Source organism: Clinocottus analis, unplaced genomic scaffold (assembly GCF_023055335.1).
Source record: "Clinocottus analis isolate CAN_PGR_092001 unplaced genomic scaffold, fCliAna1.0.p SCAF_14, whole genome shotgun sequence".
Classification (NCBI taxonomy): Eukaryota; Metazoa; Chordata; class Actinopteri; order Perciformes; family Cottidae; genus Clinocottus; species Clinocottus analis.
This window is the reverse complement of record NW_027175865.1, coordinates 1,960,902-1,985,384: the sequence shown is the minus strand read 5'-3', so window position 1 is coordinate 1,985,384 and position 24,483 is coordinate 1,960,902. Positions and strand designations below refer to the sequence as shown.

Below are 24,483 nucleotides of genomic sequence, written 5' to 3'. Positions count from 1 at the left end.
TGTTCTGTGTTTTGACAGGGGATACTTATAGATGTTTTTAAAAAAGGTTAAGTTCCGGGGTTTTGTGTGTAAGTGCACCAGAGGCCAGCTATGCAACAAAAAACACTTCACCGTTTGAGCATGTTGTGTCCAGATCACCAGAGTGTATGAATGAGAGTTTTTGTGTGTTTTTTTCTAATGCATACTATTAATGTGTGAAACTTCCAACCAGCATTTTGCTTGAAAACCACTAACAGCAGCCAAAGGAGAATTGTGGACATCCGAGCTCTGAGCCAAGGATCAGAATGGGAGACAGAAAATAAAACAGGATATTAGTAATTACACTAAATCGGTAGATCAGTTTACTGTTAAGTTAGCGCAAGTGTAAACCATCTTGATATCTCACAAGACAATACGGCCGACGCCTTGCCAATGATGATGGGTAGTAACAATCTTACATGACGTAAGTCATCGTGGTATCTATGCAGGAGGAGCTAAACAAACCTTCCATATCGATCATTTTTCTGAGCTTCCAGTGCAAAGTGAGGTCAGCAGGAGGATTTAGTGTCAGTGCAGCGATAGGAGTCAGAATGAAGAGTGGCACGCAGATTGCTAACAACCAGCTTCTCACCTGTCGCGCCTCGCTCTGCCGAGCCATAAACTGGCCCATTAGTGTGTGTGAGCCACGCCCGTACGGTAAGTAGCGCTCGCTTTCTTCTCTCTTTTCTCTCAACTAGATATCTTTATCACCTCGTCTTGTGAACGATCCTCTGTTCTTTTGTGTCTCTTTTGTCTTCTATTATCTTGGGCTTCTTCTGCATTTTTCTAGTTGCTTTTTTGCATGCTTAGTGCTTGTTTTAGAATTGCAGTGCAGTAGTATTTTTGATATAAAATAAATATGGGAAAAAACAGTAAGTAAATAATGAACAAACAAATTGTGTGTTTTTATGGCATCTGGTGGTGGGTTTTCCTCTTTTTCTAATTCTACCATCTGGTTCTCCCAATAATATGCTATAATAGTTTAATTAATCTGATAGCATAGCAACATTACTTGATTAATATTAGTGTCGTAAAGTGCCATACAACATTGTTGTTAGTGGAATGAATGTCTGAAATGTATTTTTTCTTTATTTTTGTAGAAACAAATGGCCATTGCTGGAGTAATTGACCTGGGAACAGTGGAAACATTCCCAGTGTTCAAAGCAGCTCAACGTGGTCTTATTGACCAGGACACCTGCCATGTACTTCTGGAGGCCCAGCTCCTTATGGGTGGGCTCCTCCAGCCTGACTCCCCTCTTCATCTGTCACTGGAACAAGGTGTAGCTCAAGGCCTTATTGATACTCACACCGGACGGTCCCTTTCCGAGCTGGAGAGAGCCTTGCTGTTGGTGGATAATTCTAAGTTTAAAGATGACCAACAACAAAATGTGTTGCCAGTAGCTGCAGCAATGGAGTTCGGGCTCATCAGAGAAGAAGTGGGTCTTCGCATCTTAGAAATCCAGATGAACACTGGAGGCCTGAGAAGCTCAATGGGAAAATATATGAGTTTGGAGCAAGCAGATGTCAAGAGACTTTTGACTCCCAGAACCCTCACCCATCTCCAGTCAAGGCAACAACAAAAAGAGCTGATCGATCCCAACACAGCTGAAAAATTAAACCTACACGAGCTACAAGAGCGCTGTGTCCTCGACGATGACTCCGGTCTTCTTCTCCTCCCTGTCAAACAGCAACCTGGAGGAACTGTCTGCCTCAAGTCTGGAAGAAAAGTTGGCATCTTCCGTGCAGTCCAGGAAGGTCTGATTGACCGAAAAGTTACTGTACGACTTCTTGAGGCTCAGCTCTTTGCCGGTGGTATTGCTGACCCACGATCTGGCCACCGGTTGACGATCCATGAGGCCGTTCGTCATGGGCTCATGGACCAGGATCTGGCCTGTGCCATGTTGGCGCGACAGCTGCAAAATGGGGGAATTCTAGACCCTTTCAGTGGAGAACGCCTGGATTTGGAAGAGAGCATACGCAGAGATCTTCTCTCTCCTAATTTAGCTCTGTTGGTCCTTGAGTCTCTCTGGGCCTTCATGGGAATACTGTGGCCTCAATCTGGAGAACTCATGCCCATTGCCGAGGCTCTTCAACAAGGAGTGATCTCAGGTGAGCTTTCAAGGAACATCCTACGACAGCGACATGCCATTGGGGCTTTGTACAACCCAGAAATCCTCAAGGTGCTTCCCCTCAACCAGGCAGCCGAAGAGGCTCTCGAACCCAGTGTTGTCAGTTTTCTCAAGAACACCCACATCCCAGATGTTCTTTCCAGCATGAACAAGTCAGGTACCCCATCTCTAAATCGTTTGAGCTGGGGTTCCACCAGCTCCTCTCCACCTCCTTCCTCTCCATCGCCGTCATCATCTCCCGCAAGCCTCGTCTGGGATGCGACCCCAACACATGGAATGGATCCTGAAGAGCAAGCAAAACACAAGCTGCTGTTTCACCTCATGACTCACAGCTATGTGGATGCTCATTCCGGAAAGAGATTGGTGCTGCTCGACCCCGAGTTGGTCAAAGCTACTGAACTGATTGCTGGAGCCTCTAGAAGTCAAGTTGAGACACAAAGCAGTTTGTCCACAGATGAGCAGGGAGAGTTGCAAATGGTGAGAGAGTTTAGTTTGGCAGATGTAGGAATAAGTGATGTACAAACTGAGCTTGCAGAAGAAAGTTACGATGGAGTCACAACTAATAAAAAAGTGAAGACGAACGATACAGGTAGTCTGGAAGAAAGGTGTGATGGAGAAAATGAGAGCAAACTGTTTCTCAAACCATCAGAAACTCCTGAGAGGGATTTAGCCTATCAAGCTAACAAAGACATTTGTGTGGATATAGATGTTAAAGAAAAAGCTCAAAAGAAAGGAATATCCCTGGTGGCTTTAGCTAAAAATCTTAAAGGCCCAAATGAGCTGGTAGCAACTGATTTCAAATCCAGGGATAGTGGTGGCCAGCAGGGGACTAGAAGTACAGCTGCAACAGAAGTAAGAAAAACGGCTACGAAACCATTCAAATCCATCCCACTGGTAGCAAAAGCAACTGAAGAAGTTAAATCAAAACAATCTGACCATAGGAAAGATGTAAAGCATTCCCAGACTGAATTAGAAAGGACCAAACAAAAGAAGACTGACTCGAAGCATACTAAACCTAAGCTTGATGTCCGTGACTCAGCAGTGGAAAAGGAAGGGGAGGATGCTGAATTGGCAAAGCTAGTCCTAGAGCTGAAACAGGGAGGTCTGATGACAGCTGAAGGGGAAAAGCTGCTCCCTGATGAGGCAGTGGCTCAAGGTGTCCTTCCTGGCCACACAGCAGTTAAATTAATGGCTCAGTCTGGTCTTTTTGGGGGTTTCCTAGATGCGAGCAGCGGGGAGTCACTCAGCATGGAAGATGTTATGCAGGAGGGTTTACTGGATGAAGATCTAATGTGGAGCGTCCTGAAGTCAGATAAAACGCTTGCAGGGATTGTGGATGTAGAGAAAAAGCAGATCTGTGGGGTAAGGGAGGCTGCTCAGGCAGGGTTGATCGACCCCAACACCGCTGCTCGATTTCTGGAGGCCCAGGTGGCGTCTGGGGGGATCGTTGACCTACGCAGAGATAAGAAAGTCTCTGTCACCCTAGCGGCAAACCTGGGATTGATTGAGGAGGATCAAAGAGAAGAACTTGTGGCACTAGAGAAGGCATACAAAGGAAAGGATACAGATTCAGCAACAGCCCTCACTAAAGCCGGTTTACAGCTACAGATGGAAGGTGTTATTGACCCAGCGTCCAAGTCTCCACTTCCTCTGGAGCAAGCTGTTCAGAAAGGGTTGATTAGATCTGAAGAAGCTTATCAGGTGTTGGCAAGACAGGTGGCTGAGGGTGGTATAATGCATCATGCTTCAGGGATGAGGCTCTCAGTTCCTGATGCTGTAGATAGAGGACTAGTGGATCGGTCCATTGCGCCTGGGCTGGAAGAACTAGAGTGGGTCTACCAAGGAAAAGTCAGCTCTTCGTCTCACCCAAAAGCTGTCATTTTCCAGGCATCGAGTGGAGCCATTTTAGACCCTGACTCTGGATGTAAACTGACATTGACAGAGGCAGTTTCTAGAGGTCTTCTGGATGAAAATGTCGCCAGTGATGCCATGGCTTCTTCTGCTGTAACACAAGGAGCGCTCGACCCTGAAACTGCACACATTGTGCCTTATTCTGCGCTTGTAAATAGGGGAAGGATAGATATCGAAACAGGCCAACGCTTTTTGGAGGTGAGATCCTTCAGAGGTGTTCAGGATGGGCAGACGGGAAACATCTTGACCGTTCCTGAGGCCATTGCATCAAAGCAAGTTGACCCAGTACCAGCATTGAGGCTGCTTCAAAGCCAGGCAGACAGTGGAGGGATCATAGACATCAGTACTGGAGAAAGGCTCCCCATATCTGAAGCCTGTGAAAGAGGTTTAGTTGACGACAACATGGCCAGGGTAATAGCCACCAACCAGTTTTTGAAAGGAGGCTTAGTTGATCCGGCCACTGGTCAAAAAATTTCTAATCTTGAGGATGCCATTGCAAAAGAACTGATCTCCAGTGACATCGCCTCAGTGATTCAGGATAAATTGGCATCTGTGGAAATGGAGGGGAGTGAAGGTAGCGCGACACCTGTTGCCTCATCAAATGGCACATACAGCCCTGCTGTTATGTCAGTGTCAAGCCCAGCCAGTCCAGCAAACTGGTCAGATACAAACTCTGAGGTGCTTTCAAGATCTCCACTTTCAAAGAAAGGTTTAGAAATGACGCTGGAAGATGGAAAGACATTGACATCTGTAGTATCAGATCAGTCACTGTTTCATGACCTGACGACAGAAGAGGACAAAATTGAAGTGTCAGTGGAAGAAAAGGCTGCAAATGCGCCCGACCAATCCCTAGACCTCTTGTATAAGTTTGTGAGTAATGTTGAGAAAAGAGTTCAGGAAGCCATAGAAGAGATTGTGCCACAGACAAACATCTGTAAATCAGAGCCTCTTCCTGAGCAAAAGCCAGATGAGAGAGTGCAAATGGGTGCGACTCTGACTGATTATACACAAAAGGGGATCATTTTCAGAGATAGTCTAAGAGAATCCACTGCACATGTCCATGATGTTGACAAAGATTTACAGGGTGAGGTCAGAAAAGGAGCGTCTGTTTTAAAGACGAGTGAAGAACCCGTGGATGTTGAGGAAAAGGAGTGTAGATCCAGTGACAACAGCGTGTCAGTGGTTTATCATCATCCTGAAGATGGAAAGCAAGCAGGTTTTGTGGCAGCAGAGTTTAGAGATGACGGAGAAAGAAAAGGTGGCATTGGAGTGTCAAAATTGAGTGAGGTTAAGAAAGAGAGTGATGTGGAAACACAGAGAGATGGTGTTGAAGACAAGAAGGGTAATCAAGTAGAGGAAGAAAAACCTAGCAAAGACGAGGAGCAGTCAGACCAGTTGTTGCCTTCTCCGCCCAAGGAGACAGAAAGCAAAAATAAGAAGAAGAGGAAGAATAAAAGGAACGGAAAGCACAAAGAAGCAGAGGGAGAGACACACCTTCCAGATACAAAACAACCATCTCAAATTGATCCGGCTAGTGCAAGTATTGAAGGGCAACCTGAGGCCATTGATGTAGTTGCATCACAAGACGAATACCAGCAATCACAGATTCAAGGTCAGGTAGCTTCCTCAGGACATCCCAAAGTAGAAAGTAAAGCAAAAATTGATGGAAAAATTGAAGCTCAACATTTGTCAAAACAGGGTCAGGAAGCAGTTCCAGCCCCTCTTGAATTGACAGAGCATACCATTGAGCCAGAGCAAGATGCAATTCAAATTGCTTCATTGAAGGATACAGAAGTAGGTGATAAGATAGAGGAGATGAAACGGGTGGAGCAGAAAAAGAAAGTTGAAGAGAAGGATTCTGTCTCTCAGCGACCAGAAAAACCAGAGGGGACTCAGGAAGCAACGAAAAGAAAGGAGCAAGAGTTCCCTCAGAAATCTGCTCTACCAAATGATGAGAAAGCGGCTCTGATACTGAAAGCCAAAGAGAGCATTCTTAAAAAGGTATTTGAAAAAGGTGTGAGTGAGAAGCAGGCTGCCGAGGAGCTGCAGACGCTCCGCAAAGAGGTGGGGAAGAAGGAGAGGCGAGCCAAGACTGCAAAGACACAATCTCTGCCAGCTAAAGCGGATGGAGTGGAGGTTCATGATGATGGTTCACCAACAGAGAGTGTCAAAGAGATGAGGGCTGAAGAAGATGAAATGACATTGAGAAGAGGCAAAGAACTGAAGGCTGAGGAGCAACTTTCTGTCCAGAAGGACATGGAGACCAAGGCTTCTTCAAATGAGAAAGAAAAGAACAGGTTTGGAAAGGAAGAGGTTGAAACGGCTCCGTCAGTCCAGCCGAAAGAAACAGAGCCAAGTAAACGGAAAAAGAAGAACAAGAAGACTAAGAATGCCAGAGAAATGGACAAAACAACTGAGCCCGATACTGAGAAGTTACTGACAGAAATAGTGGATTCTGATGTGACAACAAAAATGACCACAAAACAGGCAATGGAGCAACCAAATTCAGATAACTCGGCTTCCTCTAAAGAGCAGAAGATGAACACACAGTCAGCCGGTGGTGTCGTGAGACCTTCAGTTGTTGAAGGGGAGACATTTGTAATTGAGGTTGAAGGCCAACAAAGTCCCTTATTACCTGTACGTCAATTGGAAGAACCCTGTTCTCACATTGAGGAACGCGTCCAACTGGCAGCGGTTGCGTCTGTTGGGAAAGAAGAATCCCATTCAGAAACCAGGATTGTTGCCGAATCCATTGGCTTTCCTGTCAGCTGCAAACCAGACATCCAACCCACGGCTCAATCAATGGTTGTTTGCACGCAACCAGCTAAAACGGCAGGGAGAGGGAAAAAGAAAAGAAGGCACCAACCACCTGAAGTTGATAGCGCCAATGTTCCCGACTCAAAAGACCAACAGCAGCAGTTTGAGTGTCCAGAATCAGCGCCTTCTCTCTCAGAAAGCACCTCGACAGAGTCTGAATCGTCTGTGGTCCCCGAGTCCGATACAGCCTCCGAGAGTTGGGGGGAGGGAGAGGACGATGTCGGAGAGAGTCGAAAAATGTCCAAAAAAGAGGAGCGGACATCTTCGACTGGCAAGGTAAGAAGTAGCAGATCATTTGTGAAGGATATATAGAGATTTATTTAGAAGAACCTTTCTGCCGCCTACATTTTATCATGTTTTTTTGATTTTTCTTTTTTTCCAAAGGCGTCATTGATGCGTCAGGAGTGCTTGGAGCACGACCAGCGACTTGTGGCCCTGCTCTCCATGGTCAGACACGTTGAGGTCCGACTCAAACAGCAGGAACAGCAGTCGGTCGGCCGCAGCCTCGTCGCCTTGGACGACATCATCAGACAGACTGAGGTGAGAGAATACGCATATTTACCTGATAGATTATTCTGCAGTTTCAGTTGCGCATTTGGTTCCAAGTTTGAGACCAAAAAAAAAAGCTGATAAGCAGATTAGTCTCTTACCAAAAACGAATCAAGAAAACTTTTGTTTCCTTTCCCTAATCCGTCTCAGACTCTGGACCTTGAATTGCGTGACTTAAAGCCCACCGTCAACGAGGAAGTGGAGGCCGCTGAGGAGCTGCTGAAGCCCCAACCCAAAGACGTTCCTCCTCAGCTCCTATTGGCCCTGGAGAAGGACGGGCGGAGCTTGGCTCGAGGGTTTGAGGCTGCCACGGCACTTTCTGAGGGCATTCTGCAAAACCTACGGGACCATAGAGACTCGTATAAGGTAAAGCAGCAGGAGAGGGAAATATGTACTTGGTGATCATTTGTCGTAGAGATTTTTAGATCAATTGTCCTGTTGGGGCCCAGAGGAAATTCCTTGTTTCCTCTTTGTAGATGTTCGTCTTTAATCTTTCTGGTGTTTTTATCTCAGGAGGCAGTAACATCTGAGCAAAAGTCACTAGCAGGACAAGTGGAGAATCTGCTCTCTTGGTTGCGGGAGACAGAGGCTCAGATGAACGCAGGAATGGCAGAGATGGAAAAAATGGAGAAGACAGAGAAAGATGACCATCGTGATCAGCTCTCACAGCAGCTGAATCTCTGCAAGGCAAGTTGTCCGTGGATCACGCCGTTCTTCTCTTCGCACCGGCCTTAGAGCCACGGAGGAATAACATTCTGCCTTTCTTTCCAGGAGCTCCAGTCCTCTCTGACGGCTCGCTCCGGTGAGGTCAACAACGCGGCCTTTGACATCCAGGTGTTCATCTCGGAGCGGGCCCAGGACCTGGCCCCCGAGCAGAGCCGGCGGCTCCTGGGGCAGCTCCAGCAGCTCCAGAGGGCCTTCCACCTGGCGTCCGGCCAAGCCCAGGGCTGGGCCGACGCCCTCTGCAACCAGAGAGCGAGGGAGGACGAGGAGCGGCAGCGCAAGGAGCAAGTGAAGGAAGAGGAGAAGGACCGAGCAAAGCGGAGTGCAAGGGAGAGAGAGGTTTGGAAAAGGACGACCGAGTGGGATTGGTTTGAAACGCGACGCTCTCTTCCCACTAATACATTTTAAACTGTACTTCACAGCTTCATTTGTCACGCTGTAAAAGATCGCCACGCTTTCTTACACAAGATCATAGTACTCACGTTGCATAAAATCACATCAAACTAATTTCACACACTGTAAACGAGCTAACCTCCACCTCTATTTAACTTGCTCTGCCGTCATATATACATCACCTCAAACCTATCCTCAACACTTCATCGCTTTAAAGCAACCCTTTGCTGCTCTTAGTGCGAAAGCTTTGCCACATGACACCGACAGTATCTCCACCCTCACTCCTACCACACAGGCTTCTAGCGCGAGCGTATTTTGCTACTCTGCATGTCTCTATAACATGTGTTTTTATTAACCTGTTTGCCTTGCTGTTGCAGATTGCCACTGAAGGAAATCGCTTGTGTCGCGGCGGTAACAAAAGGCTAAAGATCTGATAGCAGAAAAAGGCCTCGCTGGCTACGGCGCTTAGCTGTTTTTCCTCTTGTCTCATCTGAATGCGGAGAGGAGAGAGGAAAAACGGCCAATAAATGTGTTTTTTGTTTGAGTTTCTCTGTTTGTTGTCGCTTGACCGACATGTTGATGTGAAGAACTTTGTGTGTCTCTTGTATGTCTGCCTATGTGTGTGAGTGTGACCTCTGGACACAAACTGCTCAAAGCTTGGCACAGTGTGCATTACACAAGGATTTAGTTTCGGGGGGAATTTGTACAAAAACTGGTGGTTTAGTTCAACAATTTCAAAAGAGTCCTGTTCCTGCAACAAGATCCAGTTGAAGTGCTTGTGATGGACTCATGTCGGCATCCGTTTCCCTCACACGTTATCTCTTTGTGGGTCTTTTCCCCCCTCTCTACTCGCTCACTTCCTTCAGGTGGTTCAACAGCAGAAAGCCGAATGCTCTCAGAAACTAGAAGGTCTCAACAAGTGGTTGGCTGGAGCTGCCAGTCTACTGGCCAGTCAGAAAGGTGGAGCAGAGTCAAGTGACGTGAATGCCTTGCAGGAGAAACAGAAAAGACTAAAGGTACAACTCTTCTGGAAAGGGCGAAATACCTAAATGACTCGGTTGCATTGTTAAAAGTACATTCAACTCCTTCATTATAATATTAGCATTTCAACCCACGGCATTTATTTGCCTTCTCAGTTGACTTTTTTTGACCAAACACAATTTGCCGTCTCCAGGAAGCACAGAAGGACCTCCAGACCAAAGAGGCGGGCATCGCCGAGACCATCCGCTCCGTGGAGGCGCTCCTGGCAGACCGGGGCGAGAGTCTGAGCCCAGAGGAGCGGGAGAGCCTCCAGGGGGCGCTAACGAGAATGAAGGAGCAGTACAGCGCCCTCAAAGACTCATCAAACACGTCGCTGTCCGAGCTGGACAAAGCCATCGACACCACCGTACAGCAGAACACACAAAGGGTGAGCAGAGGAGCAGTTATAGGCTACAAAAAGATGTGTATTATTGCTTATTTGGACTCACCTTCCCTTTTATTTATCCCCTTTTTCTTTAGGCGAAGGCTGTGGAGGATCTCCAGGAGACCCGAGGCCAGATAGACTCTCTGCTGAACGAGTTGTCCTCCCTCAACCAACCAGGCGGGAGAGGAGCTGGACCCCGAGTGGCCCAAGACATCACCGATACACCCTTCTCACAGCCAGAGGGCGCCGTGATGTCACACACAGAGACGCTGCAGGTTTGGAACCTCTGTTCTACGCTAAAAAAAACACACTTCTGACTTTAAAACTCCTAAGAAGTTCCTGACCCTTCGACCTCTCTCGCAGGCGGAGCTTCAGCAGCTCCAGTCTCAACAGGCTCAGCTGCTTCAGGTGGCTCAGTCGACCCGCTCCCTTCTGGACCAGCCGGACTCCACCGTGCCTCCCGAGGAGAAGGAGCGTCTCCGGGCCGCCCTGGACCAGCTGCAGGCCCAGCACCAGGACCGGCTACAGAGCTGCCAGGTATGTATGAACATGTGTGTTCAGCCTGCAGCGAGGCCTGCTGATCTGTGATGTGTATGGACCTTTTGGGTTTCAACTTTAATATGCAATAGTTTTTGGTAAAAAGCTTTTCTCATAGCTACTTGACTCTTACTGTACTGACTCTACAATTTCTTCCAGGACCGTCTGAGGAAGTCTGAGGCTCTGAAGGATGAGCTGACAAAGTTCCTCCAAGAACATGGAAGTTTAGGTGTCTGGCTGGAACAAAATGAACAGGAGCTGCGTTCCCTGGGGGAAGGAGAAACCGACGCACAGGGACTGAAGGGCAGACTAGACGAGCACAGAAAAGTACACACGTTAATAAGATAATGGCAGAGTTCTTGTTTTTTCCTCAAGCTTCCAATGCTAACCATGCTGCTTGTATCTGCGTGCATTTGCTCCTCAACTGACCCGTAAACGTATCTGTGTTTTCAGCTGGCTGAGGATGTAATTTGCCACAAGGCGGACCTGCGCTTCGTTTCCATCTCGGGTCAGAAGGTTCTGGACTCCGTCCAAGGCGCTCTGGAGCAAGTCGGCGGGTCGGACCCAGCACTGGACAGCACCAAGCAGCTGGTAACCGACAAGCTGCAGGAAGCGAACCACAGATACACAACTATACACACCAAGGTGAGGCATACTGGACTTTCTGGAGTTCTTGCATTGTCGTCTTGAATTCACAAGGCACGCATCGTAAACTCTCTCCGGGTGCTCGCAGTCCACAGAGTTGGGGGGCCGCTTGTCCGGCCTGTTGGAGCGGTACCAGCAGTACCAGGATGAGGTCGTCTCCGTCCACTCCTGGCTGAGCGCTCAGGAACAGAACCAAAGCATAGCCGCCAAGCCCAGCGGGGAAACGGACCCCCAGAACCTGCAGGACACACTACGACAAGTACAGGTGAAGCACCGATCGCACACATTATCACAAACAACACACGGGGGAGGCGGAGAAAGGAAGAGAAGGGCCTTTTTCTAGACCATACGTCAAGTTTAGAGTATGTGGGAACCTTGTTTTTTTGACTCTGGACTATGTCATCTGTCCTCAGCTGCTGCAGGACGAGCTGGCCGAGCGTTCGGTGCAGCTGGAGAAGGTGAAGAGGGCGGGAAGAGATCTGGTCAGCACGGACGAGTCTCCTTCCCTGAAAGCTGTTGACATCCTCTGTGCTGCAGGTAATAGGACTCTCTCAATCTGCCCCCTGCCGCTCCACAGCTCCTCCTGGATGGGATTTAAATGGACATAGTGATTAAAAAATAAAAAAAGGTAATGTTTACCTTTCAGATGGTTTAGAGAAGAGGTTCGGCTCCCTCTCTGCGTCCGTGTCGGAGCGAGCCGAGCAGCTGCAGACGGCTGTGGCTCAGTCGGTCAGCGTCCAGGAGGGCCTGAAGGGTCTGCTGAGCTGGCTGGACAAGCTGGTTCTGAGCCCCGACACGGTCGAGCCCAGCGCCCAGGCCGTGCAAGACGCCCTGACACAGAACCAGGTGGGAGTACACCCAGGAAGTCGATGCAGGCTTGCAAAAATATTTCCTGAAGTTTTGCGTTTCTAAGTCTCGTTTTCCTCTTTTCCCCCCCACAGAAACTTCGGCAGGAGCTGCTGTCCAGGCAGGGCAGCGTGGAGGCGACGCGAGAGTCCATTTCCAAACTCCTCCAGAGCTCCGACGCCTCCACGGCCTCCGGCCTCCAGGGCGCTCTGGATGACCTGACTCGGCGCTACGCCGCCGCGCAGGCTAGCCAGGCCGAGAGGGAGGCTGAGCTCAAAGGGCTGCTGCCCAGGCTGGAGGGCTACGAGCGGCTGGGGACCGACCTCCGGATCTTCACCCAGAGCCGCCTGAAGGCCCTGAGCCCGGCGGGCCAGCCGGACCGCAGCGTGGACGACTACAGGCAGACCATTGAGGTCAGCAGAGGGTGTCAAACAGCTTTCTATGGGTCATCTACAGTACGGTCTCACTGGAGTTGAATGATTTCAAGGTTCTCAGACCTCTTAAAACCTCTCACCTTTCCAGGAGGTGAAGTCCGAGCTGGAGCAGGAAGCCGGCCAGCTGAAGTCCTTCTGCAACCTCGGCACCGAGCTCAACCAATCCAAAGCTTTCAACAACACTCAAAGCTTATTGGAGAACGTCAAAGGAGTGTCTGATGAGTTCACCCAGCTGGAAGCCAATGTCAGCAGAAGGTAAAGACATCAACTGAACATGAGAGAAGTGTCTTTTTCTAAATGAATGCAGCTTTTAGGGGTCTTTGATAACATGGTTGCTTTGCTTCAGTAGGAAATAATATTATGTGTGAATCCCTTTCTCATAAATCCGGCAGTGTACTGTTACAGACACAAGGGGGCAACAAATACAACGTTGTGAGGCTCATTGAGCCGCACATTTTGATGTTGAAACATGACTCGGGTTACTTCCAGTTCGACTGAGAACCAACCAAATAACCTTCACCAAAAAATGAAGATTTGATTGGATGTGATGGGCCTGTTTATACTGGCTCTGCAGGACAGACCAAGCCGCTGGCATTTCCAAAACGGTGATTTCTAAATTCGTAGCCTTCCCGGAGCACCAGCTGCTGGTATCAGGGAGCAGCCTCATTTAAGAAGGGGGGGGGGGGGGGGGGGGGGCTTGGAATTAATTATTATTATTATTATACGAGAGTTTATTGAGTAGTTGGAGTAGATTTATGGACATGTTTTAATATGTTCTGGGTGTCAGTAGCTTGTTATCTGAGTGACCTTGTTACACTCACAGAACATACTGTACATGATTATTTACTGCGTTGACTGATGTTCTGCAGCAGTTGGTTACTGTAGTGTGTGTGTATATGTGTGTGTGTGTGTGTGTGTGTGTGTGTGTGAGAGGTCGGGGGGGTGCTAATATAAGCAGGCTGGACGCGGCTCATTGTCCGTCCTATAAACGGCCCACTCGCATGTCTCGCGGCCTCGACTCCCGAGGGGGAGAAAATAGCGGCGTGATAGCGATACTGGTGGAATCCTCTGAGCTGTTTTGTCTCCCGCCAGTCAGCACTTTTCATCTCGAGACAGATCAAATACAAAGCAAAGGAGGTCAAAGGCCGCGGTAACGCTGGCCAGAGTGGACCTTTTAATTATTATTATTCTTGGAGATATTAAGCAATTGCTTTCATTTGAGAACCTATAAATGTGACTTAAGCTGAATGTGCTCCGCTCTGTCCCGGACTCTCCTCGTCTTCGTCGCCTGCTTTCACCCAATTCCTCCTCGACCTCTCTCTCCTCCCTTCTCCGACTCTTCCTCACACCGTCCTCTTCATCCCCCATCATCCTCTTCCTCCTCTTCACAGGTTCGCTGCCATCCAGGCCTGCGAGCAGCAGCTGCTCCAGTTCCGCGGGCTCTCCGGCTCCCTCTCCAGGTGGCTTCAGACGGCGCAGGACCAGCTGCCGTCCAAAGAGGCCAACCTCAACACGGAGAGCCTGCAGAGGAGAGTCCAGCAGCTCAAGGTGCGTCTCGACGCGACAACTTTGCATGCTACGGTGACGAAAAGGGAGGCATTTAACGAAATTATCGGTGACTAAAATGCATTTTGCCTCCAGGACTTGTTGAGCGACTGGGAGTCTCAGGGATCGAGGGTTCAGGAGCTGAACAAGACGGGCTCCGAGCTGGAGTCCCTCATCATCGACGTCACCGCTCCTCAGAGCAAAACTGGTAAGCGCCAAACACATCCTGTTCTCCAACCCGCCCTCAGTTTTCACGATTAATTTTCCTCATGAGAGCATTTTAGGAAGTGATTTGAGGTGAGATTCAAATGATGTAGGCGGGCGGAAAAAGTCCCCATGTGGTTATGAAATAATTTGACCTCCGAGCCACTCTGAAAATAAAAAACCTTTGATGAGCACATGGAAAGTCAATAATTAGCATTGTTAAACTTTTTTTTGTTGTCGTGGAAGGCAGAAGGAAATATCATTAGTTAAAAGTAACACTTTGAAAAGGCAGAAAAGGGGGAAGGGAGTACAGAACTGAAGTTGCGTTCACATTTCTGAACTCGTCAGTAAATCACTGGCCCCGTTTTGTGTTGCAACCATTGCTTCCGCGAGTGTATGTCGTGGTGCCGCCGTCTTAGTCAGGTGTGTGTGTGTGTGTGTGTGTCTTCCTCCTAGGCGCTCCTCACGTCAATGGCTCATCAGGTCCCAGCAGTGTCAATGGCATTCACACCTGTAAAGGTGAGCTCTCGCTCTCTATCTAGCTAGCTAGCTAGCTAGCTCTCTAGCTATCTATCTATCTATCTATCTATCTATCTATCTATCTATCTATCTATCTATCTATCTATCTATCTATCTATCTCTCCCCTTATTTATAAGCCTAATTTATATTGTTCATGGCTTCTGATCACTTTGAGAGACTCCTGCAGTGTTAAACTGTTTCCAGTGTCCAACACCGTCCTGTCTCTGTCGGCTGTATGTCCGTGCAAAACATCTGTCAGTGGCAAATTAGTTCAATTAAAAGAAATAAACATATTTTAACTCCAGGATCTGCAGGACTTCCTTCATCTGGGCCGCCTAACTTTACTGGTTCACATTTCTGTTGACTCTATTTTCCGTGTCCAGTTATCCGCTGCTAATCTCTCTCCCGTTCCCCCTCAGACCTGACGGAGCTGCAGGTCGCCGTGTCCGACGTGAACGCTCGATATGAGACGCTGGGCGGCGGGCTGACGGAGCGCCTCGGCCGCCAGAACGCCTCGCTGGAGCTGAGGCAGAAGGCCAAGCACGGCACCGACGAGCTCAAGAGCTGGCTGACGGACAGAGAGCACAGCCTGAAGCAGGGACAGACCGCCTCGCCCTCCAAGCCCGAGGCGGTACGCGCCCAGGCCCAGGAGAACAAGGTGGGGAGCCGCGTCCAAGGGCATGTTTCATTACCTTTTACCTACACGAGTACTGGTCACCTTTCCATTTATTTCTAGCATATCTGCTCGTATCTAAATCCACAGATCAGAATACTCACGTTGGCTTTAACCAATTGGGGCTCAAAACTCGACTGTGTGACGTGTGGTCCAATTCCAGTGAGCTAGCACGAGCTAGCATGAGCTAATTTACCCATAAAACAATTGCAGTTTGTCCAAACATCATTAAACTTTGTGGATGTTTTCAATCAAGCCTTCCTAAGAAACATGACTGGTGGGACTTTGAGTGTGTCATGATGAAACCTACAGGATGAAACCAGTTGAAGTGACTTGGCTAAGCTTTGTGAACCCTGGAAACGGCTCTCAGCTTCATTTTGTTTTGTGCTTCTATCGCTGAAGTGTATTGAAGGTGTTTTAAGTACATGGTCTTCTTCTCTTTTCCCTTCAAGGCCCTGCTTTCAGAGCTGGCCGAGCACTCTGGGAAGGTGGAGGAGCTGAAGAGCACGCTGAGGAAGCTGATCGCTGACAACCCTGACTCCCCCGAGGCAGACAGCTGGAGACAGCAGCTGCAAGAGATCGGTAGGTGCTGCAGATGACAAAAACATAAATGAATACATGAAGGAATATGACAAGAAATTAGATTTATGTCTTCTTTTTTTTTTACCCGAGCAAATTTGTAGTTTGTAAGTAAATTATCTCCAAATCTTTGCTCTCAATTAAAAAAAAAATCTCTCTCAAAAAAAAAAAACCTTTAAAAAAAAACGTTCTCAAAACTAAAATTTGGTCCAAAAAAAATTGCTCCAAAAAAAAAAAAAAAATTTTTTTTGGAGAACTTTTTTTTGTGGTTTGAGGTTTTTTTTCGAGAGCTTTTTTTTTTGGGAGCAATTTTTTTAGATTATATGAAAGTAGATTTGTGTATGTTTTACCCATGCAAATTTCTAGTTTGTAGGTAAATTATCCCCAAATCCTTGCTCTCAATTCAAAAAATTGCTATAAAAAAACGCTCCCAAAAAATTTTTTGTCTAAAAAAAGAAATCATCCAAAAAAAAAAAATTCTCTCAAAAAAAAATGTTTTTTCCGAGAAACATTTTTTTGTGGTTTTATTTATAAAAAAAATTTCAAGAGCAATTTTTTTTTTTGAGAGAACATTTTTTTTGGGAGACATTTTTTTTTTAATTGAGATCAAAGATTTGGAGATAATTTACTTACAGACAATAAATTTGCTCTGGTAAAAAAGACACAAACCTACCTTCACAGGTTACAGCTCATTTTGAATACGTCGGCATTGTCATTCTCAAGAAATAAAACTGAAGTACCAAAAGAAAAAGGGGTGGGGCTTGAATCAGAAACGAAGGAAACAAGACTCGGCGTTGTTACTGCGGCGTGTGGTTGAGTAACGTTGAAAACAAAGTGGAGCTGTGCCTCCAAATTTGTAATCGTTTTTTTCCCTAAGAGATGGCGAGGAGCTGAGATCAATATTATCAAGGGAGAGAGTGGGAAGTGTTCCTGTCGGAGCTATTGGTTCACTCGCATACTTTATATTTTTAACAGGGCCTCCTGTGAGGTAACAAGACCGAAATATGGAAGGTGAAGTCCAAGAAGGGGGCCTTCATATTTCATATTTTATAATGCCTTTTCAGAGCCATGTAGACTGAACACACACACACACAGAACATGAGTCAGAGTGGGAGAAAGAGACGAGTAGGAGGGAGGACAAAGGACGAAAATTGTCTGATTGTGGTCAGGTTTTTCTTCCTGCGCTATAGGTTTCAGCATTTAAGCTCCATTACTGCAGCCGTGCAATCTAAATGTACAGTCTTTATTCCATAAATAGTGCTAACTGAGCCGCTGACCGGGTGGGGGAGGGGCTCTACAGTCTGTGCACGCTTGAAAACTTAACCTAAAGGCAAAAGAAGGGAAGGAGTCACCTGTAACAAAGCTTCATGACGACCTGCACACAACATAAATTAAATTTATGCATCAACTCCAGACTCCCGCTGGCAGACGGCCAATCAGACGGCGGCCCAGAGGCAGACGGAGCTGGAGACGTGTGCGGACCGACTGGGCAGCTTCGCCTCGGCGGCGGCTCAGCTGGGCCCGTGGCTGCGGGAGAAGGAGCTGATGATGAGCGTGCTGGGACCGCTGAGCATCGACCCCAACATGCTCAACACGCAGAAGCAACAAGCACAGGTGTGTGTGAGCGGAGAGACCGTGGACATGAAAAGAAAAAACCACAGAATGATGAAAACGACTAGCGTGTATGAATAACTTATTGCACTATAAATATACTCTTTCTTCAAGTTCATGCTCCGAGAGTTCGAGACCAGGCGGCCACAGTTTGACCAGCTGACCCAGTCCGCCGAGGGGATCCTCTCCCAGACTGGCGACTCTGCTCAGGACCCCAAGGACCTGGAGGAGGTGCGGTCCGAGCTGGGCTCCATCACCCGGCAGTGGGAGGACCTCACAAACCGACTGACCCAGAGATCGAACAACATCGACCAGGCCCAAGGAACCAGCGAGCGGTACCAGGTGAGTCTAGTCTGGTGTCGCCTTATACCGTCACCGTCACTATGTCATCTTCTAACCCTCCTCCTCCTCCGGCCCAGGCCTTGCTCCGAGAGCTCTCCTCCAGCGCCTCCGCGCTGGCCGAGAGGCTGGACGATCAGGCCTCGCTGAGCGCGCAGCCCGAGGCGCTGAAGCGCCGCCTGCAGGAGACCGGAGAGATCCGCTCGGAGCTGGAGAGACGGCGCGCCGAGCTGGCCGAGGCCGAGCGGCTCTGCGAGGAGCTGAGCGCCATCGTGGCCGAACCGTACCTGAAGGAAGAGCTGAGTAAACGACTGGAGAGCGTCAGCGGGCCGCTGAAGAACTTGGAGGAGCGCGCAGGTTTGTCGACTGTGTGGTTTATATAATAAGTGTGTACAATTTGTGTGTGTGTGTATATATATATATATGTATATATTCTTTCCTCCTCCAGCCGATGGCCTGTCTCAGCTCCAGGCCGCCCTGTCGTCCACTCAGCAGTTCCAGCAGATGTTCGAGGAGTTGCGCTCCTGGCTGGACAAGCAGGCCGATCCCGGAGAGGCGCCCGCCGACTCCCTGCCCTGCCAGCCGGAGGCCGTCCGCTCCCTGCTGGCGCAGACGGACGACCTCCAGCGGGCCGTCGCCAGCCAGCGGGGTTCCTACGAGCTGATTCAAGCCGAGGGGGCGTCGCTGCTCGCCACCCTCCCCGCGGGCGGGGACGAGCGGTCCGCCCTGCAGTCCCGCCTGGCCTCCCTGAAGCGGGACTGGGAGGGGCTGAACCAGGGGATCTCGGAGCGGGGGAGCAGACTGAAGACCACGCTGGGCAAAGCGGAGGCCTACCAGCAGCACAAGGCCGAGCTGATACCGTGGTTAGCTGAGTGCGACCAGAAAGACGGGGAGATCCAGCCGTCGCTGGACTCGGCGGCCCTGGACGAAGCCTTGCACAAGGCCCGGGGTCTGACACTGGACCTCGAAAGACGACAACCTCTCCTTGAAGCCTTCAATACTGCAGCAGACCAGCTGCTGGAACAATGTTGCATCGGGGAGGAGGAGGTATGCAGTTTATTACACTTTGCTTTCCTACTCTCAGTAGATATTTTCTGTCATATGTATGTAAAGAAACGTAACTGTTTTTCTGCAGGTACGAGACGAGAAAGCCCAGCTGAACCGCAGGGTGGACGGACTGGGCGAGAGGCTCCACAACCGCACCGCCCAGCTGGAGGAGCTGACCGGCCGCCTGAAGGAGTTTGAAGAGGGCCGGCAGGCTGCAGAGAGGAGGCTGGAGGCCGCCAAGCACCAGATTGAAGTCCAGGAGGCTCTGGGACCACAGGTGCCGTAAAAACATCACTCTTCATGTCACTCTTTATTGTTTTTTTGTTGTTTTTGTTGACATTTTTCCCTCCCCTCCCATTCAGGCATGCAGTGCAAAGAGCCTGGAGCGGCTGAGAAGTCAGCAGGAGAGTCTGAGGTCCCTGAAGCCTCAGGTGGTCTACCTCAGAGACCTGGCCCAGGGGCTGGTCCAGGACGCGCCCCAGACACTGGGAGGCAACACCGATGGGGCTCAGAGGCTCCAGGAGCAGGCCAGAGGCACAGAGAGAGAGTACGAGGGAGTAACTGACAAGGTGAGGAGCGGGGTCAACGGAAAATACTGCATCGGTCCTTACAAAGTGTGTACTGGTGCACGCAGTGTGCATTACAATAAGGACTAATACTACGACTCCAACTTTGACCCTCTCGCTTATATGCTGCAGAAATGAGCCGTTTTAAAGTCTCTGGGTTTTTTTTTTTTGTTAAATGAATCAATCTTTAGCTTAGTGGTGGTGATGTGTAAAAGTGGTTAAGATCATCTTGCTGAAGTACCACTTATTTTCTGCAATAGTTCGATGTAAAACTCACTTTTTAGACCAATGTGACGCTAACTTCATGGTTTGCTTAAAAGCTGTGATCAGGCACTATCGGCGGCTGGGTCGGCGTGACGCATCGTCTGCAGCGCAATGCATTGTGGGTCAGAATAGCCACTAAAGCACGCCGGATCGCACACTGCAAAATGCACCAGACGCAGAAGGACGTCCTTGTATTTTTAGCACGCTGCATTTGACATCCTAAATAGTGGTGTGGCCACAAGTGGGACACATTTGAACTTTTTCCTAGTAAACGGCTGTTAGTCTGCTTTGCAGACGAGTGAGAGAAAGCAGAACAACCGTAGCTGTCAGAAGAGTTTTGGGCCATTTGAGTTACAGTCGTCATATATGGTCATTGTGGACGTTCAACACTTTATCACAGTTTGAAATGTAAGCCAGAGGTTTGTTATATTCAGTACCCGCGGCGCCGCTTCTGTTTTCTGCAATCCGGCTCCTTAAATATTCCATTTAAGGTTCCAGCCACCAGAGCAACTCTTACTTTCACTGTACATAAAAACCACTGGAGCAGTTATTCACTTATGTTTTTTTAAAATGTATTTATTTATATTGATCAGATGTCGTTGCTGCAGAGATGATGCACGTCCCCCTCCTCTTAGATAAGGCTTCTTCTGTCTCTTTCTTGCTCCCAGACAGGATCTATTTTTGCTTGCATGTTATTCCTGTTCTGGTGATTTTCTCTGTTCTGTTCTCTGTGTTTGTGTTATCAGTCGACATTTTGTGTATCGCAGAAACGTCGTCCTTTCAGCGTGAATAAACGTCTGCTTTCTTTGGCCAAACGTGACTTGACATTTTGGTCCTGAGAAGTGGACCTGCTAAGACATGATGTCAGATTCTATGATTTGTTTCGAAGCGTCATGCGTTTAAAATCATCTAAAGAAATAGTTTTTTGGATGCACTTTATGATGACGCTCACATTTAACTTGGCTTTTTTTTTCTCCACCTGTATGCTGCTCCGTCAGATCGAGCAGTGCTGCTCCTCCCTGGAGTCCCGGCTGCAGGGCGTCGGCGAGGTCCAGTCCCACGTGCGCGACGTCTTTTCACGTATCGCCGACCTCGACGACGAGCTGGACTCCTTCAGCTCCGTCGGACGCGACGCCGACTCCCTGGCCTCCCAGGCCGACGCCCTGAAGGGCTTCCTGTGCCGCCTGGCCGACCTCCGGGCGGAGCTGGACGGTCACACGTCGGACTGCACCACCATGCTGAGGCGGGAGGGCTCCTCCCCCGACCTCCTGGCTCTCAGGAGGGAGTCGGAGGCTCTGAGCCGCCAGGCGGGCAAGGTGAGGGAGGAGGAAGGCGACGGCTAAGATGGCGGCGCGCAGCGTGAATGAATGTTTCGGTACTACTTCCTGTATTTCTGTTCTCCAGCTGAGCGAGCGCGGCCAGGTCAGGTTGGACCAGATCGAAGACGCGGCCGAGAGGGTCCGGGAATTCTACCGGCTGGGGGCCGAGCTGCAAGGCATGCTGGGAAGGGCCGAAGACGGGCTGAACGCTCAGGGCATGGTCGGCACAGAGGTGGAGATGATCAAACAGCAGCTGCAGGAGTTTAAGGTAGGAGGGACTTTTTGCTGCTGGGTATTCACACAGTTGTGTGTGTGTGTGTGTGTGTGTGTGTGTGTGTGTGTGTGTGTGTGTGTGTGTGTGTGTGTGAGAGTGAGGTGACAGTATGAGGTCATACAGAAAAAGATGACGCTGTGCGTTGAGGAGGGTCAGAAAATCTGATTGAAATGATTCCACTTGGATTGGTTTTCATGTGGTTTGTTCTGCAGCACATGAGTCGTGCGTACGTCTAGACGCCTGTCCTCATTGACCGAGGCAGCCATACTATCGGCTTCATTGGGTGACATGAGAGATTCTAACAGAAGGTTGTACGTGCTTGTGTCCACATTCTTTCCCATCATGCCCCTGAAACTAATTTGCACGGATAAACAGAAAACCTTCAGCGTACCAGGAGCTCTGTCCTGAATAGTGACATTGATATTTGTAATGCCTCTGCAGAGCTCTGTACTCATCCGCTACCTCTGGAGACCATGATGTAAGTGTGTGTGTGTGTGTGTGTGTACGTGTTCGTACTCTCGTGGTGGGTCAGGAGGAGAGATTGTGATCAGTCACACACATGTCTTTAAATGCCTGATCACAATGCTGCTACACAAAGTTCTTCCTTCTATAGGACCACTTGTGATGCTCTTTGCTATTTTAAGATGATTGTAAAGTAAAAAAAATGCCGTTCATTGCAAAAATGCAGGATTACATGAAGACCACATCCTTTTTAAGTCGTCCCCCACATAGAAGTCAGTCCACTTCTATGGTCTCCAGCCAAAAAGCAGGCTTCACTTCAACACATCGTCGTAAAAAATAATTTCCTCTTTATCGTGTGGAAGTGCATCCTCGTTGACCTCAGGAATGCGCCTTGCTGGCACCTCCATTGTACTTGACTGCTCGCTTTACGGGCCCAGGCCTCTCCTCCGGTCTCGTCTGTTGTGGTTAAAAAATTACCCTTGATGTAGCTTCCTGTCCGCTTCAGAAAACCACGCGAGTGTGCGCACGAAAAATCCCCCACGCGCAAACCGGCAAGCCAGTTATTTTCTTTTTTCAAAGCCTGATGAGTCACATGACTCGACGGCTAATTGTTTACATGCATTTGGAAAAATGCAGCAGGATTCCTGCTCGTTCTGTGGACAGTTATCGGCTCCGCTGTTGTCTCGCTGCGTGGGTGGAGCGAACAACTTCTTTTTCTGTTCCAGTCCTTGACACGTTTTCTTCTCTTCCTCCTCGTTCCTTCACTCTCTCTCCCTCCTTTTTCTTCCTGTGTCTTAATTTGATGAGTTGGATAGCGAGTGAAACCTCTTCATTTTCTTTACATCTTCCTCTTGACCTGCTAATCTCTCTGGTCCGCTGGTTTCTTCTTCTCTCCTGTTGTCTGTTTCTGGGTTTCTCTCTCCCCCTCATGCCTTAATGAGAGCAAGCCAAGTAAATGTGTTGCAGAGAACAAACAGAGGAGGAGATAAAGAGGTGTTGAGAGATGAGAGAGAGAGAGAGAGAGAGAAGCTCCACTCAGACAAAGAGAGGGAATCTAATGTATTGTGCCTTGGACAGGTACATGAATGGTGCAGATCTACAGGTGCACTCACAATCTGCTTTAAGAAAGATTCCAGTCAACACGTTTCCATGATTTTCAAAGACAATGCATATGATATAAACCAATTCAAAAGAACCATTTAAATAAAAATAAAAAACGAAACTCTTTAAGCTTTCTTAGTTTTCTTTTTGATCCCTGCATTGTTTTTTTTTTACAACAATCCGCATGTTGGGCATGAATCCCTGGAGACATTCTTGTGAACAATACAATAACAAACTGGAAGAGATGAAAAGAGAATATTATTTACGACTCGGTCTGCAGAAAAGTTCCTAACAATAAACAGTTGAAAATACAAATGCCTTCTGCAGTAACGATAAGAAGATTGACTTGCTGAGCAGAGTTTATGTCATGAGAATGACTTTGAGCTTGAGAAACAATAAGAATGCATTTAATGAGGACTGGATGCCAGACTTTGTTTTGCACATTGGTCATGGCAGGAGGACTTTCCTCTGTGTGGATGTTTGTAGACTTCTCGTCTGTTCTGTAGGGCTGTATCCAATTTAATTATTCAAGCCATCAAAGCTCCTATTGAGGTTTTCATGTCAAGGTCATCATATTTTATGATGTCATCACCCAAAGTACAAAATGTACAATCTTCAATATGAAAAAAAAGGATTCATCAGATTAAATTAGTATTTTTTTTCCTTCTATATCAACTTTTTTTTTTTACTAAATAGATAACTCATCAGCGCGGAGGGGAGGAAACTTGTCTTTGAAAGGCTAAACTCCAACTAACAAGGATAGATAAAACATATTTAGGAAACCTTTTATAGTAAACGTCACACGAGTCTGAAACAATCAATACTGAATAATTAATAACATGCATGTAGTCTGACCTCGCCGTGAACTGTGCAGAAATACCAGGCTGAGGAAAAAAAAGAAGAAAAATGTTGATGAAGAGTTTAAATGTAAAAGGTTTAGTTTGATTTCCATGCCTGATTTAAAAGAAATCATTTAAAAAAGTGCACATAATAATGAAGGCACTACTGATCCATATCATAGCCTCTGTCCTGGAGAGATGGTTAAATGAGTCCACTCTTTGAAGCCCCCCCCCCCCCCCCCCTCCACATCCCCCGTCCTGCTTTGTCCCCCCTCCCTGCTTTTCTGTAACCGATCCAGCTCGGGCTCATTTTCAAAACTAAACATGTCTGTCTGGCTCCAAAACAGACCCGGCCGCCCCCTCCCCTCCCCCACCAGACCCCATTCCCAATCCAGAGGGATGATGTCATGCCGATGCTTAGAAAGACGAGGGCGCACAGGATGTGGTGTGTGTGTGCGTGTGTGTGTGTGTGTGTGTGTGTGGGGGGGCCCTATGGAATAAGGGGTCATGGGAGTGGGAGGTGATGTCGTCAGATTATTGTTTAAACTTTCCAACGGTGATCTCACAGTGAATTACTAGGTCAAGGAAAAAAAAGAGAGAGAGAGAGAGACGGTGAAGGAGAGAGAGTCTTCAACTGTCAGCATTCCTGTCAAACTATACAAATATGTAAATACAACATTTTTGGCTATAAAAACTCAAATAGCTTTTGGTACCAACCAGAATGCATCTCTGG

The 24,483-nt window shown here is 48.2% G+C and overlaps 1 protein-coding gene across 1 annotated transcript in view; it reads left to right on the top strand.

The window, feature by feature from the left end:
• The window catches only part of macf1a (microtubule actin crosslinking factor 1a), a 173,078-nt gene that overhangs the window by 103,406 nt on the left and 45,189 nt on the right, over nt 1-24,483 (top strand). The window contains exons 37-65 of the mRNA XM_068576059.1: nt 1,119-7,151; nt 7,260-7,415; nt 7,575-7,790; nt 7,938-8,111; nt 8,196-8,486; nt 9,407-9,556; nt 9,715-9,948; nt 10,041-10,220; nt 10,309-10,482; nt 10,642-10,809; nt 10,936-11,127; nt 11,216-11,392; nt 11,541-11,664; nt 11,774-11,973; nt 12,069-12,386; nt 12,496-12,662; nt 13,799-13,955; nt 14,049-14,160; nt 14,613-14,675; nt 15,096-15,334; nt 15,802-15,931; nt 17,343-17,542; nt 17,654-17,881; nt 17,959-18,235; nt 18,327-18,925; nt 19,014-19,202; nt 19,288-19,494; nt 20,754-21,071; nt 21,160-21,342. Of these exons, the coding sequence (XP_068432160.1) occupies nt 1,119-7,151; nt 7,260-7,415; nt 7,575-7,790; nt 7,938-8,111; nt 8,196-8,486; nt 9,407-9,556; nt 9,715-9,948; nt 10,041-10,220; nt 10,309-10,482; nt 10,642-10,809; nt 10,936-11,127; nt 11,216-11,392; nt 11,541-11,664; nt 11,774-11,973; nt 12,069-12,386; nt 12,496-12,662; nt 13,799-13,955; nt 14,049-14,160; nt 14,613-14,675; nt 15,096-15,334; nt 15,802-15,931; nt 17,343-17,542; nt 17,654-17,881; nt 17,959-18,235; nt 18,327-18,925; nt 19,014-19,202; nt 19,288-19,494; nt 20,754-21,071; nt 21,160-21,342 (11,856 nt within the window). The remainder of the gene's footprint in view (nt 1-1,118; nt 7,152-7,259; nt 7,416-7,574; nt 7,791-7,937; nt 8,112-8,195; nt 8,487-9,406; nt 9,557-9,714; nt 9,949-10,040; nt 10,221-10,308; nt 10,483-10,641; nt 10,810-10,935; nt 11,128-11,215; nt 11,393-11,540; nt 11,665-11,773; nt 11,974-12,068; nt 12,387-12,495; nt 12,663-13,798; nt 13,956-14,048; nt 14,161-14,612; nt 14,676-15,095; nt 15,335-15,801; nt 15,932-17,342; nt 17,543-17,653; nt 17,882-17,958; nt 18,236-18,326; nt 18,926-19,013; nt 19,203-19,287; nt 19,495-20,753; nt 21,072-21,159; nt 21,343-24,483) is intronic.